This window comes from Archocentrus centrarchus, chromosome 4 (genome assembly GCF_007364275.1).
Source record: "Archocentrus centrarchus isolate MPI-CPG fArcCen1 chromosome 4, fArcCen1, whole genome shotgun sequence".
NCBI classification, from domain to species: domain Eukaryota; kingdom Metazoa; phylum Chordata; class Actinopteri; order Cichliformes; family Cichlidae; genus Archocentrus; species Archocentrus centrarchus.
Window position 1 is genome coordinate 28769609 of NC_044349.1, and position 16294 is coordinate 28785902.

The window sequence follows — 16294 nt, forward strand, 5'->3', positions numbered from 1 at the left end:
TAATACCATCTATGGTGCAATGCTGTAAACTGTAGTAAAAGTCAATGACATTTACCTGTGTCTGTTCCTCTTTCCATATTCATCGTCAGATACAGGGTCCAGGTCAGGAAGAGGAATGATGTAACCACTGTCGGAGCTCAACCGCTGCTCATCGAAGCCGCTTTCCCTGTCCTTCAGCTTTCCCTGGTTCTTGTAGCTAATGCCAATGTAGTCCTCATTTTCCATGCACACCCGAGTAACAGCGGGGTGGTCGCTCTTCAGGAAATCATGGTTTACTCTTTCATATTGCTGCACCAAAAACATGGACACATTAGAATTGGATGAAGTACTGGAAATAAAAGATATCACAGTTTCATGCTGTAGTAAATAGCAGCGAATAACCATAGCTCTACAGAGCCACGGGATTGGAGGACTGTGGTATGTTGTGTGCAATCACTAGCTCCTTTGCCAGCTGGAAGTTGGAAGTGATTTAAACTGAAAATTACACATCCCATTCTAGCCTGAGGTGCTAAAACAAGAGCTGGTTTGTGCTCTGCCACCAGCCGTTTACACTGTGGGGAAGGCAGAGGTGAAGCTGGTCTGATGTACCATGTGTAGTTGGGGTCATTAAGACTGGGTGGTGAAGGCAAGAACTTAGGCTGTGTCATTAGGACAGCCACTCTGACATCCAGCTGCTCCATGTGCACTCTAATCACTTGTTTTTCTTTTTTTTTAAAGAATGTGAGAGCCTTCCTGTAGGCTCCAAATGCAGAGGGAGTGGTAAGACCCAGCCTGCTCCTTTAGGAGTGTATTTTAAAAAAATTTAAACATGTACTTTGCTTGGTAAATGACACCTAAAAAAGCCAATAAACAGCCATAAAATAAAAATAAGAGGGTAACAGAATGCCCAAGTTCAACCATGAGGTCAAGAACAAGCGGCGGTAAATCTACAAAGCAGGTGTTAAGATTCCACAGAGGTCTGAGGATGTGAGAGGTCACAAGGAAACTCACCCTCTTATAGCTGCAGGGTAGCAAAGAAGCTACTGTTTCACTCAGACCCAGGAAAGATGGCCTCTTCTCTGGCTCACTGTTCCAGCACTTCATCATCATCTCATATCTGAAAAAGCAAAAACATGATGTGATGTTACTATAGAGAACATACAGCCTGTCTTGCACTTTGTAATTTTATCACGACACATTCCAGGCACTGTATATCACAGCTCAGAAACAAACTGTTCTTAGTTTAAACCCCAACAAAACAAATGTATGACCATCATGCAAGCAATCACATACACATCATGAGGTGCATGCTCTGGTTTTGACATCCTGTATCCACTCTTGATCTTGTTGTAGAAGCTCGAGTCCACCACCATCCCTGGGTACGGGGTGCCACCTTCACACAAACACATTCATGTGAGTTTCTTGACCACCATTTGAATGGGTTTTTCTTTAACATAAGTTTGCAGGGGCTCACCTAGGGAGAATATCTCCCAGAGGAGGATACCATAAGACCAAACATCACTCAGAGTGGTGTACAAGTTGTCAAAAATACTCTCTGGTGCCATCCACTTCACTGGCAGAAAAGTCTGTGTTATGGCAGAGGAAATCTTTAGCTACGTTGTTATTTTTAAACAACAGTATAATTTATCAGTTATATACTGATTTATGAAGAAATACTTACACTCCCTTTGGACACATAGTTGTTGTCATGCATGATGTCTCTGGCCAGTCCAAAGTCACAGATCTTCACAATCTTGCCCTGAGAGAGAAGGACATTCCTGGCTGCGAGGTCCCGATGCACACACTATCAAAAGGAAAGTAAGGAAAGCTGATTAGCACCTCAGTGCACGATATAGCTGTTCTCATTTCTCTCTTCCAGCTGCTTTCAAACCAGTACACTCTGCTCCCATAGCCACTCTCTCAAGTTCATTTTTAATGCAGTTTCATATTCCTTTATGTAAACATGCCAGTTGGAGGGATGTCTGTGACCACTGGATATTTAGGGATAATAACTATGAAGCTAAACGAAAAGCTTCTGGCTGCAGTGTGTCCCTGTTTGGTAATTCTAGCTCTGGCTGTGCTGCTACTATATTCAGTCCCTGGTCTCCCTCCTGAGTGGGCTCAGCAGCCTTCACAGGACTGCTTATCACACAACCACTGATTTCCTTAGCCCCCCCCTTTGGCCGGTATAGCTGTCATCATATAGGTCACAGCACAAAATGCACAACCTGCGATTAGTGCAGAGGGAAGCAGAGTAATGTAAGGTTGTAGACCTGTGGGTGAAGGAGAATAAGATTTTCTTTTTAAACTTACATTTTTGGAGGCAAGAAACTCCATGCCTTTGGCCACCTGGTAGGTAAAGCTGAGCAGGTCAGTGGTGGTGAGGCCTTCATTTATGTCATCTGACAGCAGGGTTTCCATCTCACTTTCTGGTTTAGAAAACACACACAAATGCAGCCTGAAGCATTCTGTGACTATATGTTCAACATGCATTGCAAATATAGCACTGCCTGCTCAAACCTGGCTTTTACTAATGGCAGGGAGAAACGGGGCATTATTATGCATGTGCTACAATTATCCTCTCCATGTAATTACAGGGTTTTACCAGTCCTAAAATTCTGACAAGGGTGTACCCCTTAGCTAAAACACTGACTCAAACATAGCACCAAGGGCAAACAAGTACACATCAAAAACTCTATGGACAGAGCTAAAAGCAGGACAGGAAGACGGTGCGTACCACTCGAGCCTTTCTGCGAGGGTGGATGGTCATAGTTGGACTGCTGGATGTCTGAGTACTTGGAGGCATTGCTCATCTCCAGCATGGGCACATATTGAGTGTTGTCAGCCTGCTTCATATCCATGTAGTCGCCTTTACTTTCAAATGACAGGATCACATAACTGGGAGCAAAGAAAAGAGAAGAATGTTGTAGTGATGACACTGTACAATGTATGTGCACATCAGTCTGTATATGTGCATGTGTCATTAAATCCTCTCACACCCCCAGACTGAGGTTAGAGGAAGATGTGGTTGAGGCTAAAATGGTAGCCAGGATTAAATTGTGTTATGGTCACTCTGAGGTGTGGTCACTGTGAGTCATCCATCAACACAGATGAGCCTCAAAGAGAACCAGAGGGCTGCTATTCTACCATGAGGACTTGGGCGGACACAATTAACAGGTACCTCCATAGTAACGAAATTAGGTTTGAAAGCTGAGACCACTTCAGACTGCAATCTAATTAGGCAAAGATGCCATACAACCTCCTCAACCATGTTGAAACTGGTGATAGAGTTACTGATTAGAGGTAGAGAGATAATGTGAGTGCATGCATTGTAAATGGCTGTTTGGGACTGTAAAAACTTTTGTCTTTTTGCAAACATGATAAGTGTATGCACAGAAAAAAAAAATATCAACACGTTCAGTGGATGAAAATACATTATTTGAGATATATGTGCAGATATATTCTGCATGTTGTACCTCCTGCTGGTCTCGTCCGCAGGGTTGATTCCAAAGATATCCAACTCTTTCTTATTCTTCTCGGGGTTCAGGCTGAGGAAGTTCTCTCTGTTCTTGTGCAGATAGTTGACCAGGTCCCCATAGAAGCAGTACTCAGTGATAATGTAGATAGGGCCTGGGAACAACACAGAAGATGAAGTCGTGCATTGGCGTCAGTCTGCAGGCTAATCTTATCAGAGGCTCGTAAAAGGCTAAAAGCACAGTCAGGAGGGCAAGCCTCCACTTTCCCATAAAAAGGCTATTAAAATACCACACCCACCAAGAGCTGAGAAAGGCTGTCAATCTTTTTGGGCTGTTAGGACTGTAAATGTCTACAATTCCCAAATCTGAACGAGTGTTTGTGTGTGTGCGTGCGCATGCAAATGTGGGCGTTATTGTTTGTGTGTCTTTATAAAGTGGTGACTAGATTACATAGGAGTGGTTAAGATAAACTGTCATTATACCTCACGTGTTTGCCAAAAAAAAAGTGTGGGTGTGTGTGTGTGCGTATGTGTCTTTATATCTCCAGTTTGTGTGTGTTATTCACCTGACTTGGTGCATGCTCCCAAGAGGTTAACAATGTTGAGATGGGGACCAAGATGAGTCATGATCTTGAGTTCAGACATCAGGGCCTGTTTCTCACTGGAGCGTGCTGTGGCTGAAAGAAGGTACAGACACCATGGCTATCACGCACTCAATCAAACTAACAATAAGCCACTCAGTCACACAAAGCTACCTCTTCCATTTAAATTCTGTATTTAAATGTTCCGCCTTGTTTTTTTCTTTACCTTTGTGAAAATTCTTAGGTATTTTTCCTTTCCGTTGCTTCTTTCACTTTGCTACACCCCAAAATTACCTGTCAGCTGTTTTTTCCAGTAATATGTAGCAGTGTTGTGTGTAACAGGCCTAATTATATTCTGTGCCACTGATTGAACTCATTGTTACTGTGTTTTCCAAGCTTAATTTTTTTTTCAAAACCCCTTGTTAAACTACTACCATTAAATGTGTTTCAGGATAGATGCTTAGAACATGTAAGTTACATGTAAGACTGAATTGTAAACTCCTATAAAGACTTGATGCTGCTGCAACTGCTGATGTTTTCATATGCTTCACCTCTGATTTACACTACAAATGTGGTGCAGTAGTGATAATAATTGCTGTCACCTAACCAGTTCTTAACCAGCAAAATATCACTGATATGTAGCAGTTGTGATATGGCAGTTGTAATCTGTTGAACTCACGTTTCAGCATTTTCACTGCCACCTTCATGACGGGTTGGGAGCAGCTGAGTCCGTAGGCGGTGCCCTCTACCACCTTCCCAAAGGCTCCAGAGCCCAGGATACGACCTGTGAAACACATGACAACAAGGGATCAATTACCTAGAAAGAAAAACAAAAGAAACCACCCAGGCATGCAAACCCATCCATACACTTTGTATGCTTCTGCTTTCTTATCAGTGATTTATTCCAGTGATTGAATGTCCCCTTGATCACTGACTCAAAACAAATCCCAGGCAGAAAAACCTCAGTGTCCAGGCTGGATTAGTTTATCACAGCCTCGCTTCAAAGACATCTTGGCTGGAACATCCCTGCAGGGAGGCTACAGAGCCACTACAGATTTAGCACACAAAAAAACGACAGTCAGCTCACCGAGCACAAGTCTGTCACGGGGAAACTCCCATCTAGAGTCATAGGGAAGCTGCATGGGATCCACATAGATGTACTCATGACCGTCTGGGCTCACAGACTCTATGACCCTCCAGCGGATTTCATATCGTGGTTTCTGGAAGACAAAGAATGCATATAAGATGGTTAATTAACCTAGCTGTAGTGTCTCTGATTAGGACCGTACCCGTTTGTTATAATAGTATTTTGGTCTTTGCGTTGCATATCCACCCATAAATACAGGTTTATATATTGCCTCAAAAGACATTTGTCTAAGTTTAGGAGATTATCAATTGCTGGAATATCCAAAATATCTTGCAGGTGATCAACTTTGAACTGGGCAGAGCAGAAAAGCAAACAGTGTCCAGCTGAATTCCTGAAATTCATAGCTGCTCATATCTCACAGTAATATCTCCGATATATATACTGAAAAAGAGAAATGGGTGAAGGGGTGAGCGGGTGAGAAGTGGGGATAAAATGCCAAATGATCACAGCAGTACCTGTTTCCAGATAACAACCAAGACAATGAGTGAGATGATGACAATGACCAGGAGCACCAGCACAGCAGCAGCTACAGTCAGCTCAGGGTGAGGTCCTGTTCAAGAGGAAAGCCAGCAGTCACACACGTTAAATGGATAACACATTAATCACATGGATGCAACATCTCTACTGAAATTCTTGCAATGAAATGTGCTTTATTTACTGCATGGGAAATATAAAAATCCATAGGGTGTACAATTTGTTAAGCCAAAAAGTCATTTAAGAAAACATAATGAAAGTGGGGGATAGGGTGGAGATGAGACGCTGCTGTAGTGAGATGGAAGTGGAGTTGTAAAGGTCATTTGGAAGGACCAAATGGCCTAATGATTCTTGGCTTCCCAAAATTCACTGTCATAATAAGAGTCCCTTCCTCATGACTCACCATCAATTGTGTCACTAAAAGCTCATCAGCTGACAGCTGCTATAACACTGATAGAGCTAACCTAGCCCTAAACAGTCTCTACAAAGCTCATCACACCCTGAGTGTCAGAAGTGAAACAAAATTTAGAGGAAACAGGTGGGAAAACAATGTAAACTTTCATCTCAAAGGTGGGAAAAAAAAAAAAAAACTATGAAAAAACTATGTTTGTGTGCTCTCACCATTGGACACCAGTTTGACCTCCCTACTGACAACGGCCATTTCGTTCCTGGCCAGGCAGCGCACTGCCATTGTGCTTTCCAGATGACCGAACATGACCTGGCTCTCCAGATTACTGTCTTCATCAACGTGTGAGTCCATCGTAATCTCGGTGGAGTTGGCGGGGATGGGCACCCAAGAAGACGAGTCATTAGCACAACTGGACAGTAGCAAAAGAAAACAGAGTAGTTTGTAGTGACTGCATGTATGCATATAGAGACGTCTAGAAGTGGACGAAAGTTTTCTCAAAGAAGACTGGACGCACTGTTTGATATTCTTGCAGACAAACCACTCCACCACAGGAGTGGGCTGCCCTCTGGTAATGCAAACCACAGACTGGCCTTGAGCTGAGCCATGGTGGACGTCCATCAGATCAACGATGACTGCAGGCACTGTAACACAGTCAGACGTACCGGATAAGCAAACTAGTGAGCGTAAACATGAGAAAAAGACAGACTGTAACTGAAGCTAAAAGGTTGTCACAGCAGTTTTCATGGCAAGATAGGCTTGGAGAATTGGTTCGGCTGACCTTTGACCTCAAGGATTAAGCTGACATCTTGACTTTGGTTTCCATTTCCCACCCGCATGGTGTAGTTCCCGCTGTCCTCCTCCTTGGCTCGGATCAGGGTGAGAACACTCATATAGCTGCACAGAGCAATACAACCAGAAGCTGCAGTAAGCATGCAGTCACAGAAGTTCACAGTCACAGCAACTCTAATTAATTAGAGGCCAAGCTGCATGCTGCCATTAATGGAGTTTCACCTGGTTTCACTGGTCCGTTGGAGGCTGGTGGAGATCTCCGCGGTCACGTCATTGAGTGGGTAGCCGTCTTTGAACCAAGTGACACGAGCACTCGGGAAGGAGTTGACAACAGCCCTGAACTCCCTGACTTCATCCAGCCCTGCAGATTCATATTCTCTGAACTCTGGCTTGATGGACAAGAACTGACTCGCTGTGGTACAAGAAGAGAGTCCAAAAAAATCATCAGTAATGTATTGTCATAAAAGGCTTCATAAAAGAAGATGATATTCATTATGGATAGAGTAGATTTTATACCAAAAATTTGAATAGCTAGCTGTTTCGTCTGGCTCTCGTTACTCATTATGTCAGTGATGGAGCAAGAGTAGATGCCGCTGTCTTTGGTTGAGGCTTGTGGGATGGTCAGGGTGTAATGGATCTCCTGAGTTCTCTTATTCTCGTGCACTGTTTTGATACCACGATTTGCCTGTCAAACAAAAAAGGAACATCAAACACCCTGAGTTACAAGCCACTTTAAAACCAAGACACCCATAAAATAAAGTTTGAGTCAAAATGACTTGTGTATTCACCAGTTTGCCAGGGTACTTCCAATGGTCTTCCAGTATCTCAGCTCCCTGAGCCACACAGGTGACAGTTATTGTGTCTCCCACCAGCAGAGCGGCCCTTTCCGCTGTCAGCTCGACATGCAGCACGCTGCTACCTGTGACACAAAAAAAGTTAAAATGCTTGTGTCGAGGCACATTTTGACCAAAGAAGTTGAATTTTAGAGCTTAGAATTAACATGTAGGATGTCAAATTTTTATCATCATCTTACATATTTACAAACACAGGAACACATACCTGTCCAGCCATGGACAATGTATTGATCACTGTAGTATTCCTGTCCGTTTATGACGGCCCGACAGACATAGGTTCCAGCAGTGAATATCCCCAAAGCGCCCCTCTTACTATCGTAATTACTAGGCACAAGCTGCTGGGTGTCAGTGTTGATCAGAGTCACGTTAGCACTCGGATCAGACACAAGACACTGGATCTCCATCTCATCATATTCAGACAGGATATGGTTGCTATAAGGCGTGAGTGACGGCAGAAAGGGGACATCAGGATCTGTGCAGGAGTAAAACAAGATTCTCAGACCAAAGCATAGAGTCAAATAATAAAAACACACAATCTTAGTTTGCTCCTTACCTGGGACATAAATGTAGATTCTGCTATAATCCTCCTCCTCATCTTCAGTGATATTTCTACTATAAAAGCACAAGTAGTAGCCAGTGTGCATTGCTGTGGCATTGTCCACAGTGATGGTGCTGACAAACAAGCCGCTGGGGTCCTCCTGCGTTTGCTCGGGTGCATTGATTGGTGTTTCCCAGGCCAGTTTTGCCTGTCCACGACATGTCAAGGTAAAAGGGCTGTAGAGGCTGATCACCATCTCGTCTTGCTCTGGCAGCAGCACAGGGGCTGAGGATGATGGGATCATCCCTGCAGTGGCAGCTGGAAGAATCCATGTACAGTAAGTCATAAGTACTGTATAGATCATAAATAATCTATGATCTGTCAGTTTGTCTTTCTTACCTTTCACTTTCAGGATAAAGGAGAAGTGAGCAGTGTGAGAGCCACTTTGAGCAATTATGGTATAATTTCCATTGTCTTTTTCCAGAGGATGCCTGAATTTCAGAGTGCTCTGATACCTGGAGGGTGAAAATGATTGTATATCTATTATTTTAAAGGAAATGTTGTTATGTTATGAAATTTATTTTATTGCGCAGAATTAGATGAGAAGACTGATAGCATAGGTGAAGCATGAAGTTAGCTGGCCCAGATATAAAGTGTCAATAAGTGAGTTTGGGAGGTAAACAAACAAACAAAATCTTAAAACGATACCTTCAAACCAAATAACTGGCGTCAATGCTGAAATTTCAGTCCTATTAATCTAATGATAAAGCATATTTTTCCTCACCGATTTCCTCCCTGGTGGCTAGTGCTGGTGAAGAGGTAGTAGTTCACTCGTAAGTCTTTGCCATCTTTCAGCCATGTCACTTTGGGGGCTGGATATGCATCAATGAGGATTGTAAACTCTGTCTCCTCAAATATGTGGACAAACTGTGTCGATGAAATCCCACTGTGGTCCAGAGCCACAAAGGAATCCTCCTCTGTGAAAGAAAAAAGCAGATGACTGTGGGTTAAAATGGGTTAAAATAAGGATTCAGTGAGGGAAAAACTGACTGTGGAGTAAGGCAAGGACTGGGAAGAAGGCAGAGTGAAGGCCTGACACACATCTGTTGAAGCCATCCTATAAAACACAGTAGCTGATGTTGAAAGCAGGGGGGAAGCTTTATGGTTGGATAGCAGAAAATGACTTCCACACACCCCTGAAAGCACCTTGTGCACATATGTGAAACTACTAATTTGACCTGATTGATGATGAGAATATTAATATATATGATATAAGTGACTTTAAGTCAGCAGTTTAAGCAGTTATTCGCATTATTACAGCTGTGCTGGAAGCTCAGTGTCTAGGAAATGTTTCTGGGGGAAGACTCACCAAAGACGGTGACAGCCACCTTTTTGACTCTGACCTCACCACCTTTGTCTGTGACAGAGCACTCATAGGCGCCGCTATCCTGCGAGGTGGCTTGTGGGATACTGAGGATGTAGATGACCCGGTCAGGAAAAGTCTGCTTGATCTGAACTGCATCTATAGCCTATAGAAACAAAAGAACAGTGTGACTTCACTGGAGTTAAAAAAAATATATATATGTTTGTAATAAGATATCTGAATATTGCAACTCAGAGTTTTTTCATTTTACAGGTACAGCATCAGTGTATCAGAATCTGTATGTCATCATGCTGAAGGCTAATGGTTAAAACACTTGCCAGGCCACAGGAGATAAATCAGGATCACAGAGCCTTTTAAAGAGCCTGTAATTGCAGCTGAGACCAAAACCAGGAGGCAGAAGTCCTGTGGTCCTACCCTGACCATCTCTGGAAAAGGGTTTAAAGGAATCCCATGCAAAACGTGCAACATAGATTAAGTACTGAATATAAGCAAACATAAGTTGCAAATGAAACTCTCTCAGTCTCTCAGTCTGCTTTCAAACTAACATTGCCTGCGCATTAAATGTTTAGCTGGCTGTCATGTGCAGACAACATCTGTCCTACATGTCTCAAGGTCAGCGAGGTCAAAGATTTACTATGTTTCCTCTCTCCATTCTTTTAAACTGCTTCTTTCCCTGAGGACATTTGTTCTAAATGTTAACTTCTGCATAGAGTTAACGGCCACAGATAGCTGTTTGGCTTAAATCCTCACAATAAAGACATAACCTTCAGTTGCTGCTTTCCTAACGCATAATTTGTGACCACTAAAGGCTGTCCTCTGAACTATATTCCACTTGCCACTGCTAGGTTTGGGTCCAAAACCATTATTTTCTTATTTAAGGCTCAGTCTTGCTGGGTAGGAAATGACTTTGGGTAGAAGGACACAGTGCATGATGAAGAGGACGGGTGGATGACGCTGTAGAGGAGACTAAATTGAATTAAAATGGGAAAACACAGAGGGGGGTATTACTGCATCTTGCCTGTTTTTTAAGATGAAGCCACTGCTGCTGGAAGTCCGAGCCAGCAGGAACGATGCATGTGATGTTGAAAGGCTGGCCTGCTCGCACTGTCACTTCACTGGCTAGTATCTCCACCTCAAAATCATCCACCTTTATAAAGTCTACAGAGAAACCAGCAGAGAGCAGATATCAGCACCACAATCTCACACATCCCACGTGACAACTTGATTGCCATGACTTGATTTACCACAGAATGGTGGTTCTTGCCATATTTCGCGCACGCACACACACACACACACACACACACACACACACACACACACACACACACACACACACACACACACACACAGAGTGTAAACAGGCATGTGAAGTCATCCCTCTTCTGTAATAATGACATAATGTCATGCAGTGAGATCACCCTGCAGCCTTCTCTTCATAAACAGGAGTGTTTCCAGTTGTTCAGTTATTCTTTTTTAAGATCTTGAACATTTTCTGTCACTATGGCATCTAATCATTCTTTTTTTTACATAAAGAAAAGGTGTATTATACTCCAGCTACATTTGTCTTGACTTACCATCAGTTAAAATTACAGTATAAATAGGGCTTCTGAATATCTGGTCGTCCACAGTGGTTTCACACTGATACTGCCCAGATGAAAGGTTGCTAACGTAGGAGAACCCATCCTTGCTGTTATATAAGGCATGCATTTCCTCTCCGCTGGGGACTCTCTTCAGGATGACATAGGAATCCGGGTGAGACACACGGCATGGGATGGTGATTCCTAATATGCTCCCAGAGATAACCAGGTTGTTTGATGGCTCAGGGACAAACGGAGCATGTGAATCTAGGTACAAAAAGAGGATTTTTATACTTTGTTTCATAACTGTTTCATAAAATTTAACCTTAGGAAGAAGATATAACCCAATATTCTTCATACGACTGCAAAGCTGAATTAACAATTTTACTCTTGTGCTTTAAGACAGTGGAATGAACAAATGTTATATAGCATAGTATATAACCAACATATTCACCTGGGACAAAAATATAAATGTTTGTTTCACTATTTTCCAGGTCACCATCCAGATTGCCGTCCTGGTTCTCATACACACATGTGTAGTAACCGGTGTTTTCTACAGTTGTGTTATCTATGAAAAGCGTTGAAGTATAATACCCCGGAAAAACCAGGGCGTTATTCGGCAGTGGCTCAGCCCAAATGACATTCCTTTTACCGGTGCAGCTTATGTTGAAGAGGGAATTGGGCTGCAGGACGAACTCATCCTGGTTGGACACGATGGTTGGTGGAGGCAGTCCAGAGGTAACTAAGAGACAGTTTGGTAAACATCAGAAAAGCAGCTGGAAAACTATCTAAAGAAAAATGCCTGCAGACTGTTTTACTTACCTGAAACCAAAACCACCAAAGTACCACCAAAGACGACAAACGTCTTCACCCAATCCATGACTCTGGATGTTCTGACCTATAAAGACAAAGTCATTTGCTGAACAAAGGGAACACTTTTTTGGCCTTTTCCTGATGAGACAAGCCTATGTGATTTATCCCGTTTTATAGCATTAATGTTTAATAGATTGATCACTGGATTTTTGACTTATTGTTCCCTTAAACATGGTTTTAAGTAGTTATACTGAGCATGTTCTTACTATAATAATCCCAGACGTACAGTGGGGATTTTAAATTTAACAGCAACATGAATGATTTCTGGTCTCACGCATTGTTTTAGTGCTGCTGATGTATACATCTGAAATGTATTGCAGGATTGCAATCATTATTTTAATAAGATGAGGGTTAAGATCCCCAGATTGTTATTTCCTCTGCGTTTAAAGAATCCACAGTGCGCTGAACAGGAAGGAACGGACAGAAGCGGAGTTCGTGTCCTGTCGCCGGTGCCCACAGCTCCAACCGTCGACAGAGGGCGACACAGTCCGCCTTTTAAATGCATCAAACCTCATCGCCTTCCACTTGCAAACCGCTCTCCTAAAGCTTATCTTCATAAACGCACATTTTTGTCTTGAGTTTTTGCATGGAATTTAAGCACAAATGAGTTACACATTGTTGAGTTTCTCCCCTTTTTGTTACAATTCTAAATATAACCCATTTTAAAACCATATTATCTGGATAATCAAACCTGACACCTTCTCAAATTTAGGCCATTCCTAACAAGTCTTTACAAAGACAGTGTTATGTTTAACTTTGTCAAACAGGTCTGTAGCTATGTTTTTTTGTTTTTGTTTTTGTTTTTTTGTTTTTTTGTATCGGGGCTCTCTTACAGAAAACTCTTCTAAAGATCGAGACCTCAGTAATTTTCTTTCTTTTTATATCTCAAAATAGGTTTACATGTCACTGGGAGGTCTAGATTCCATATTCTGTAACTTCAGTGGCCCCAGACAATACAGCTGCTGGTCCCTTTGCCGTTTCCTGTGGCTGTCCGCTCTGGCTCAGTCGAAAAGAACTAAATTATCCATGGGTAACCTGGGTTTGTTTAGCTCTATAATTAGGGCGCCCAGTCCGCACAAAAGTACATATTCGCGTGGGAATCAGTTGACAAAATGCCTAATCCGTTTGGGGTGTTTGTGCACTCGCCTTGTCTCAAACAATTTCAAGAAGGGATTTTTTTTTATTTGCATTGGCTTGGCAAGAATCCTCTAGCCACTGAGTGTAAATCTAACTGAGCCTGGAGCGGCAGTAAGACTTCGTGCACGTCCCGGTCCTCTTTTATTTCCACTGCTCTCCCACCAAGCGACTCGACAAATGTGCCAGATAGCAAATGCATCCTCGCTGGGCTGGAACACATTTGAGCAACAGCTGATATCGGCTTATCTCAACTTTCACTGTGTCACAATTTTCCACGGAATCTGAGATACTGTCGAATGCAGTTAAAATGTTTTGAATATTTATGAATACTCTGACCACAAGCGGTATTCCTCTGTAAAAGCCGTTGGTGACATGGCTCCATGGCTTCTTTTTCTGCTCTTGGATCAGTTTGGCTGCCGCTCTGAATCTCCATTCAGCTTCATCCAAGTGCTCCCAGTACAGATTTTCCATTTTAATTCCTCACATTCCAGGCACAGACGAGAAAACAATGTGATGTACAATTTCCAATGCGTTTCTCATTAAATGCCAAGCAGCATCCCACAATAGTGCCTTCAGTCTTCGAAGTGACACCTCCAGCTGTGAGCCTAAAACCGAGCGCTTTTATCCAGCAGAGTCAGCAAGAGCTCTCCGTTTGGCGTCCAGGGGTGAGACCATATGGTGCACGGCGGAGAGGAAATCAAACCCCCCCAAAACCCTTTGGATTGTTTAATGCAATCCAAAAGGTTGCACACAAATTGTAGGGTTGCAGGACTCCCTGCCTTCCATATTCAGTGAATGAAACTTTTAGAGCAACTTTTCTACTCATATCATGTAAAATGATTTGGTGCATTAATTGGATAAACTAATTAGGAACGCAATTAAACTGTCACCAATCTTACAGAACAGTATTGTATCATAGATTTCCTCTACTTTAGTTATATCAAAAATGGATACAACTTTTCAAAAGACCAAGAAAAACACTTTTAATCGACCCCTTAATTACCTTATACTAATCCCTGCTTTATATTCCTTTCGTGTAAGTATATCCACAATGAATTGGTCACTCCAAAAGGCGCAGTATGAAAGGTCCTTTGCAGCGGTTATAATCCTCAGAGATCCCGCTCTGTGAGAGCATATGTGCGACCCTACGACTGTCCGCATCCACGACTGCCCTCACTACTGCACTCCAGCTACAGCGACCTGTAACTGATTCAGTGTTACAGTCCACCCTCCTCCCACCCGAAAAAAAGTAATCATCTGGCTCAGTGTAAATAACTCTCAGGAAACGGCACCCCCCTCTCTCCCTTCTCTTCGAGCTCTGAGCCCCTTTTCAAAGTAAGAGTCAGACGAAGATACCCGCTGAAATCAGGGCACAGAATGGCAAGAATTTGTTTTGTTTTTTTTTCTGATACGAAAACTTCTAAAAGTAAAAGTTTATGTGAGATATTTTTAAGAACTTGATTTGCATGCGATGATGTTCAGCTTTAATAGATGCTACATTTGTGTCAAATGTTATTAGTGACTCACCTAACGAAGGGTTTTCCTCAACTTAAAGATTACTTATTTTTATTTCCTTGTGTGATCCCCGCATCCTACAGTGAACGGACATGGTTCATAGAGGGCGCTCCAACACCATCTTTTCTCCACCTACCTCTTTTTCTGCTTCTTTTTTCTCTTACACACACACACACACACACACACACACACACACACACACACACACACACACACACACACACACACACACACACACACACAAACTTCTCCCCTGAATTTCATCAAAAGAAATTATACGATCAGGATAGTTCTTTTCTTCTTTCTAATGGGACCCCTGTTTACTGGCACACGTGCGTCAGCTGTTTACCGAGTCCTTAAGCAAGGCCATTATTTTTTCACCCTATCCTTCTTTACCCCGGGGCTCTCCTGATGGGCAAAAAAAGAAGAATGGGCCCCTGTGAATCATCTATCTCTTGGCAGAGCAGAACGGTATCAGACCGGTGTCTCTGCATGGAGCAGGGCCCTGGGGCCGACGCTTCACCCCCCTTCCTAACTCCACGCAGCCCCCTGGTGCAATTACTTCCACATGTTAGGGAAAAGAACAGTGTCCTTGTTCTCCAAACAAAGGATCTCAACTTCGGAAGCCAGAGCTTAGCTCAGACCTGTTTGAGCCTCTCATTTTCGGGGGATTGTCTCCTAACACTTTTCACCTGAACAACTTCCACATGACAACTTCCATAAACGTTACAGGTAAACTTAAAGCGTTTAAAGACGCTTTTAAAAATACCGGAGTTATTTAGTTGTTGACGTTCAGCATGAAAGTTCAGCATGAAAGAAGGCAAATACCAGCCTTTACTAAGGCACTAATACGCTTCTTAACAAGCAATCACCAGAGTTCATTTTGAACATTTCACAAACAAGTAATTCGGAGCACAGCAAACTCCTAAATATTGCAAATAAATACCAGTGACGTTAGATATTAGACAGCAATTAGAATTTCATGGTGCTGCAACCAAAACAGTTTACCCAGCATGTAACTCCTGAGTTCTTGCATGGCGGCTGGGCGGAGAGTTAGAAGCAAGGCAGTTATCACCCACAGCGCGATCCTGTCTTGCCTCAAATTCTCCACCAGGGGGTATTGACAAAACGAAAGTATTTAATTAAAAGCTGTTGGCAATGCTCAGTTCTTACGCAACAATAACAACAACAAAGAAATGAACAAATAAAAGACTGAGATGCTGATATCACCCCACCCCTATGTATTTGATATGTGCTTGAAACATTGCATTTTTTATGGTTTTAAAACCACGTTCCAAGTCTGGGACCAGCAACAATCTTACATAACCAGCATTTGAAACTTAAAACTCATAATCCCTTTAAACATAAAGAATTTACTTGTTTTGAGTTCCTAGCGTATCCTTTCCATATTTCCATATCCCAAAGTAATTAATTATTATGTTAGATACTGTGATAAATTCTTTCCGTTACTGGCACTCTGGCACTCTCCGTCTTGCTGGACGAAACTCAAAGCATAACCGACTTTAACAAACCTCGATATACAACACAACATTTCGTCATAT

The 16294-nt window shown here is 42.6% G+C and overlaps 1 protein-coding gene across 2 annotated transcripts in view; it reads right to left on the bottom strand.

Moving 5' to 3' along the window:
* pdgfra (platelet-derived growth factor receptor, alpha polypeptide) overlaps positions 1 to 16294 on the bottom strand; it is a 40256-nt gene that overhangs the window by 1903 nt on the left and 22059 nt on the right. The window contains exons 1-28 of one of the 2 annotated variants that reach the window (XM_030727109.1): positions 14221 to 14414; positions 12030 to 12105; positions 11662 to 11949; positions 11205 to 11474; positions 10649 to 10788; positions 9616 to 9775; positions 9031 to 9223; positions 8646 to 8761; positions 8262 to 8564; positions 7914 to 8180; positions 7643 to 7773; positions 7371 to 7539; positions 7077 to 7266; positions 6844 to 6959; positions 6580 to 6706; positions 6278 to 6474; positions 5638 to 5732; positions 5123 to 5255; positions 4715 to 4819; positions 4021 to 4131; positions 3456 to 3609; positions 2717 to 2877; positions 2293 to 2408; positions 1661 to 1783; positions 1454 to 1565; positions 1273 to 1372; positions 991 to 1096; positions 56 to 288 (exon numbers count right to left, since the gene is read on the bottom strand). In XM_030727109.1, the coding sequence (XP_030582969.1) occupies positions 56 to 288; positions 991 to 1096; positions 1273 to 1372; positions 1454 to 1565; positions 1661 to 1783; positions 2293 to 2408; positions 2717 to 2877; positions 3456 to 3609; positions 4021 to 4131; positions 4715 to 4819; positions 5123 to 5255; positions 5638 to 5732; positions 6278 to 6474; positions 6580 to 6706; positions 6844 to 6959; positions 7077 to 7266; positions 7371 to 7539; positions 7643 to 7773; positions 7914 to 8180; positions 8262 to 8564; positions 8646 to 8761; positions 9031 to 9223; positions 9616 to 9775; positions 10649 to 10788; positions 11205 to 11474; positions 11662 to 11949; positions 12030 to 12087 (4274 nt within the window). In that variant the 5' untranslated portion in view covers positions 12088 to 12105; positions 14221 to 14414. Of the gene's footprint in view, positions 1 to 55; positions 289 to 990; positions 1097 to 1272; positions 1373 to 1453; positions 1566 to 1660; positions 1784 to 2292; positions 2409 to 2716; positions 2878 to 3455; positions 3610 to 4020; positions 4132 to 4714; positions 4820 to 5122; positions 5256 to 5637; positions 5733 to 6277; positions 6475 to 6579; positions 6707 to 6843; positions 6960 to 7076; positions 7267 to 7370; positions 7540 to 7642; positions 7774 to 7913; positions 8181 to 8261; positions 8565 to 8645; positions 8762 to 9030; positions 9224 to 9615; positions 9776 to 10648; positions 10789 to 11204; positions 11475 to 11661; positions 11950 to 12029; positions 12106 to 14220; positions 14415 to 16294 lie in introns of those variants that run through there. The other variant, XM_030727111.1, reaches the window with a different exon arrangement.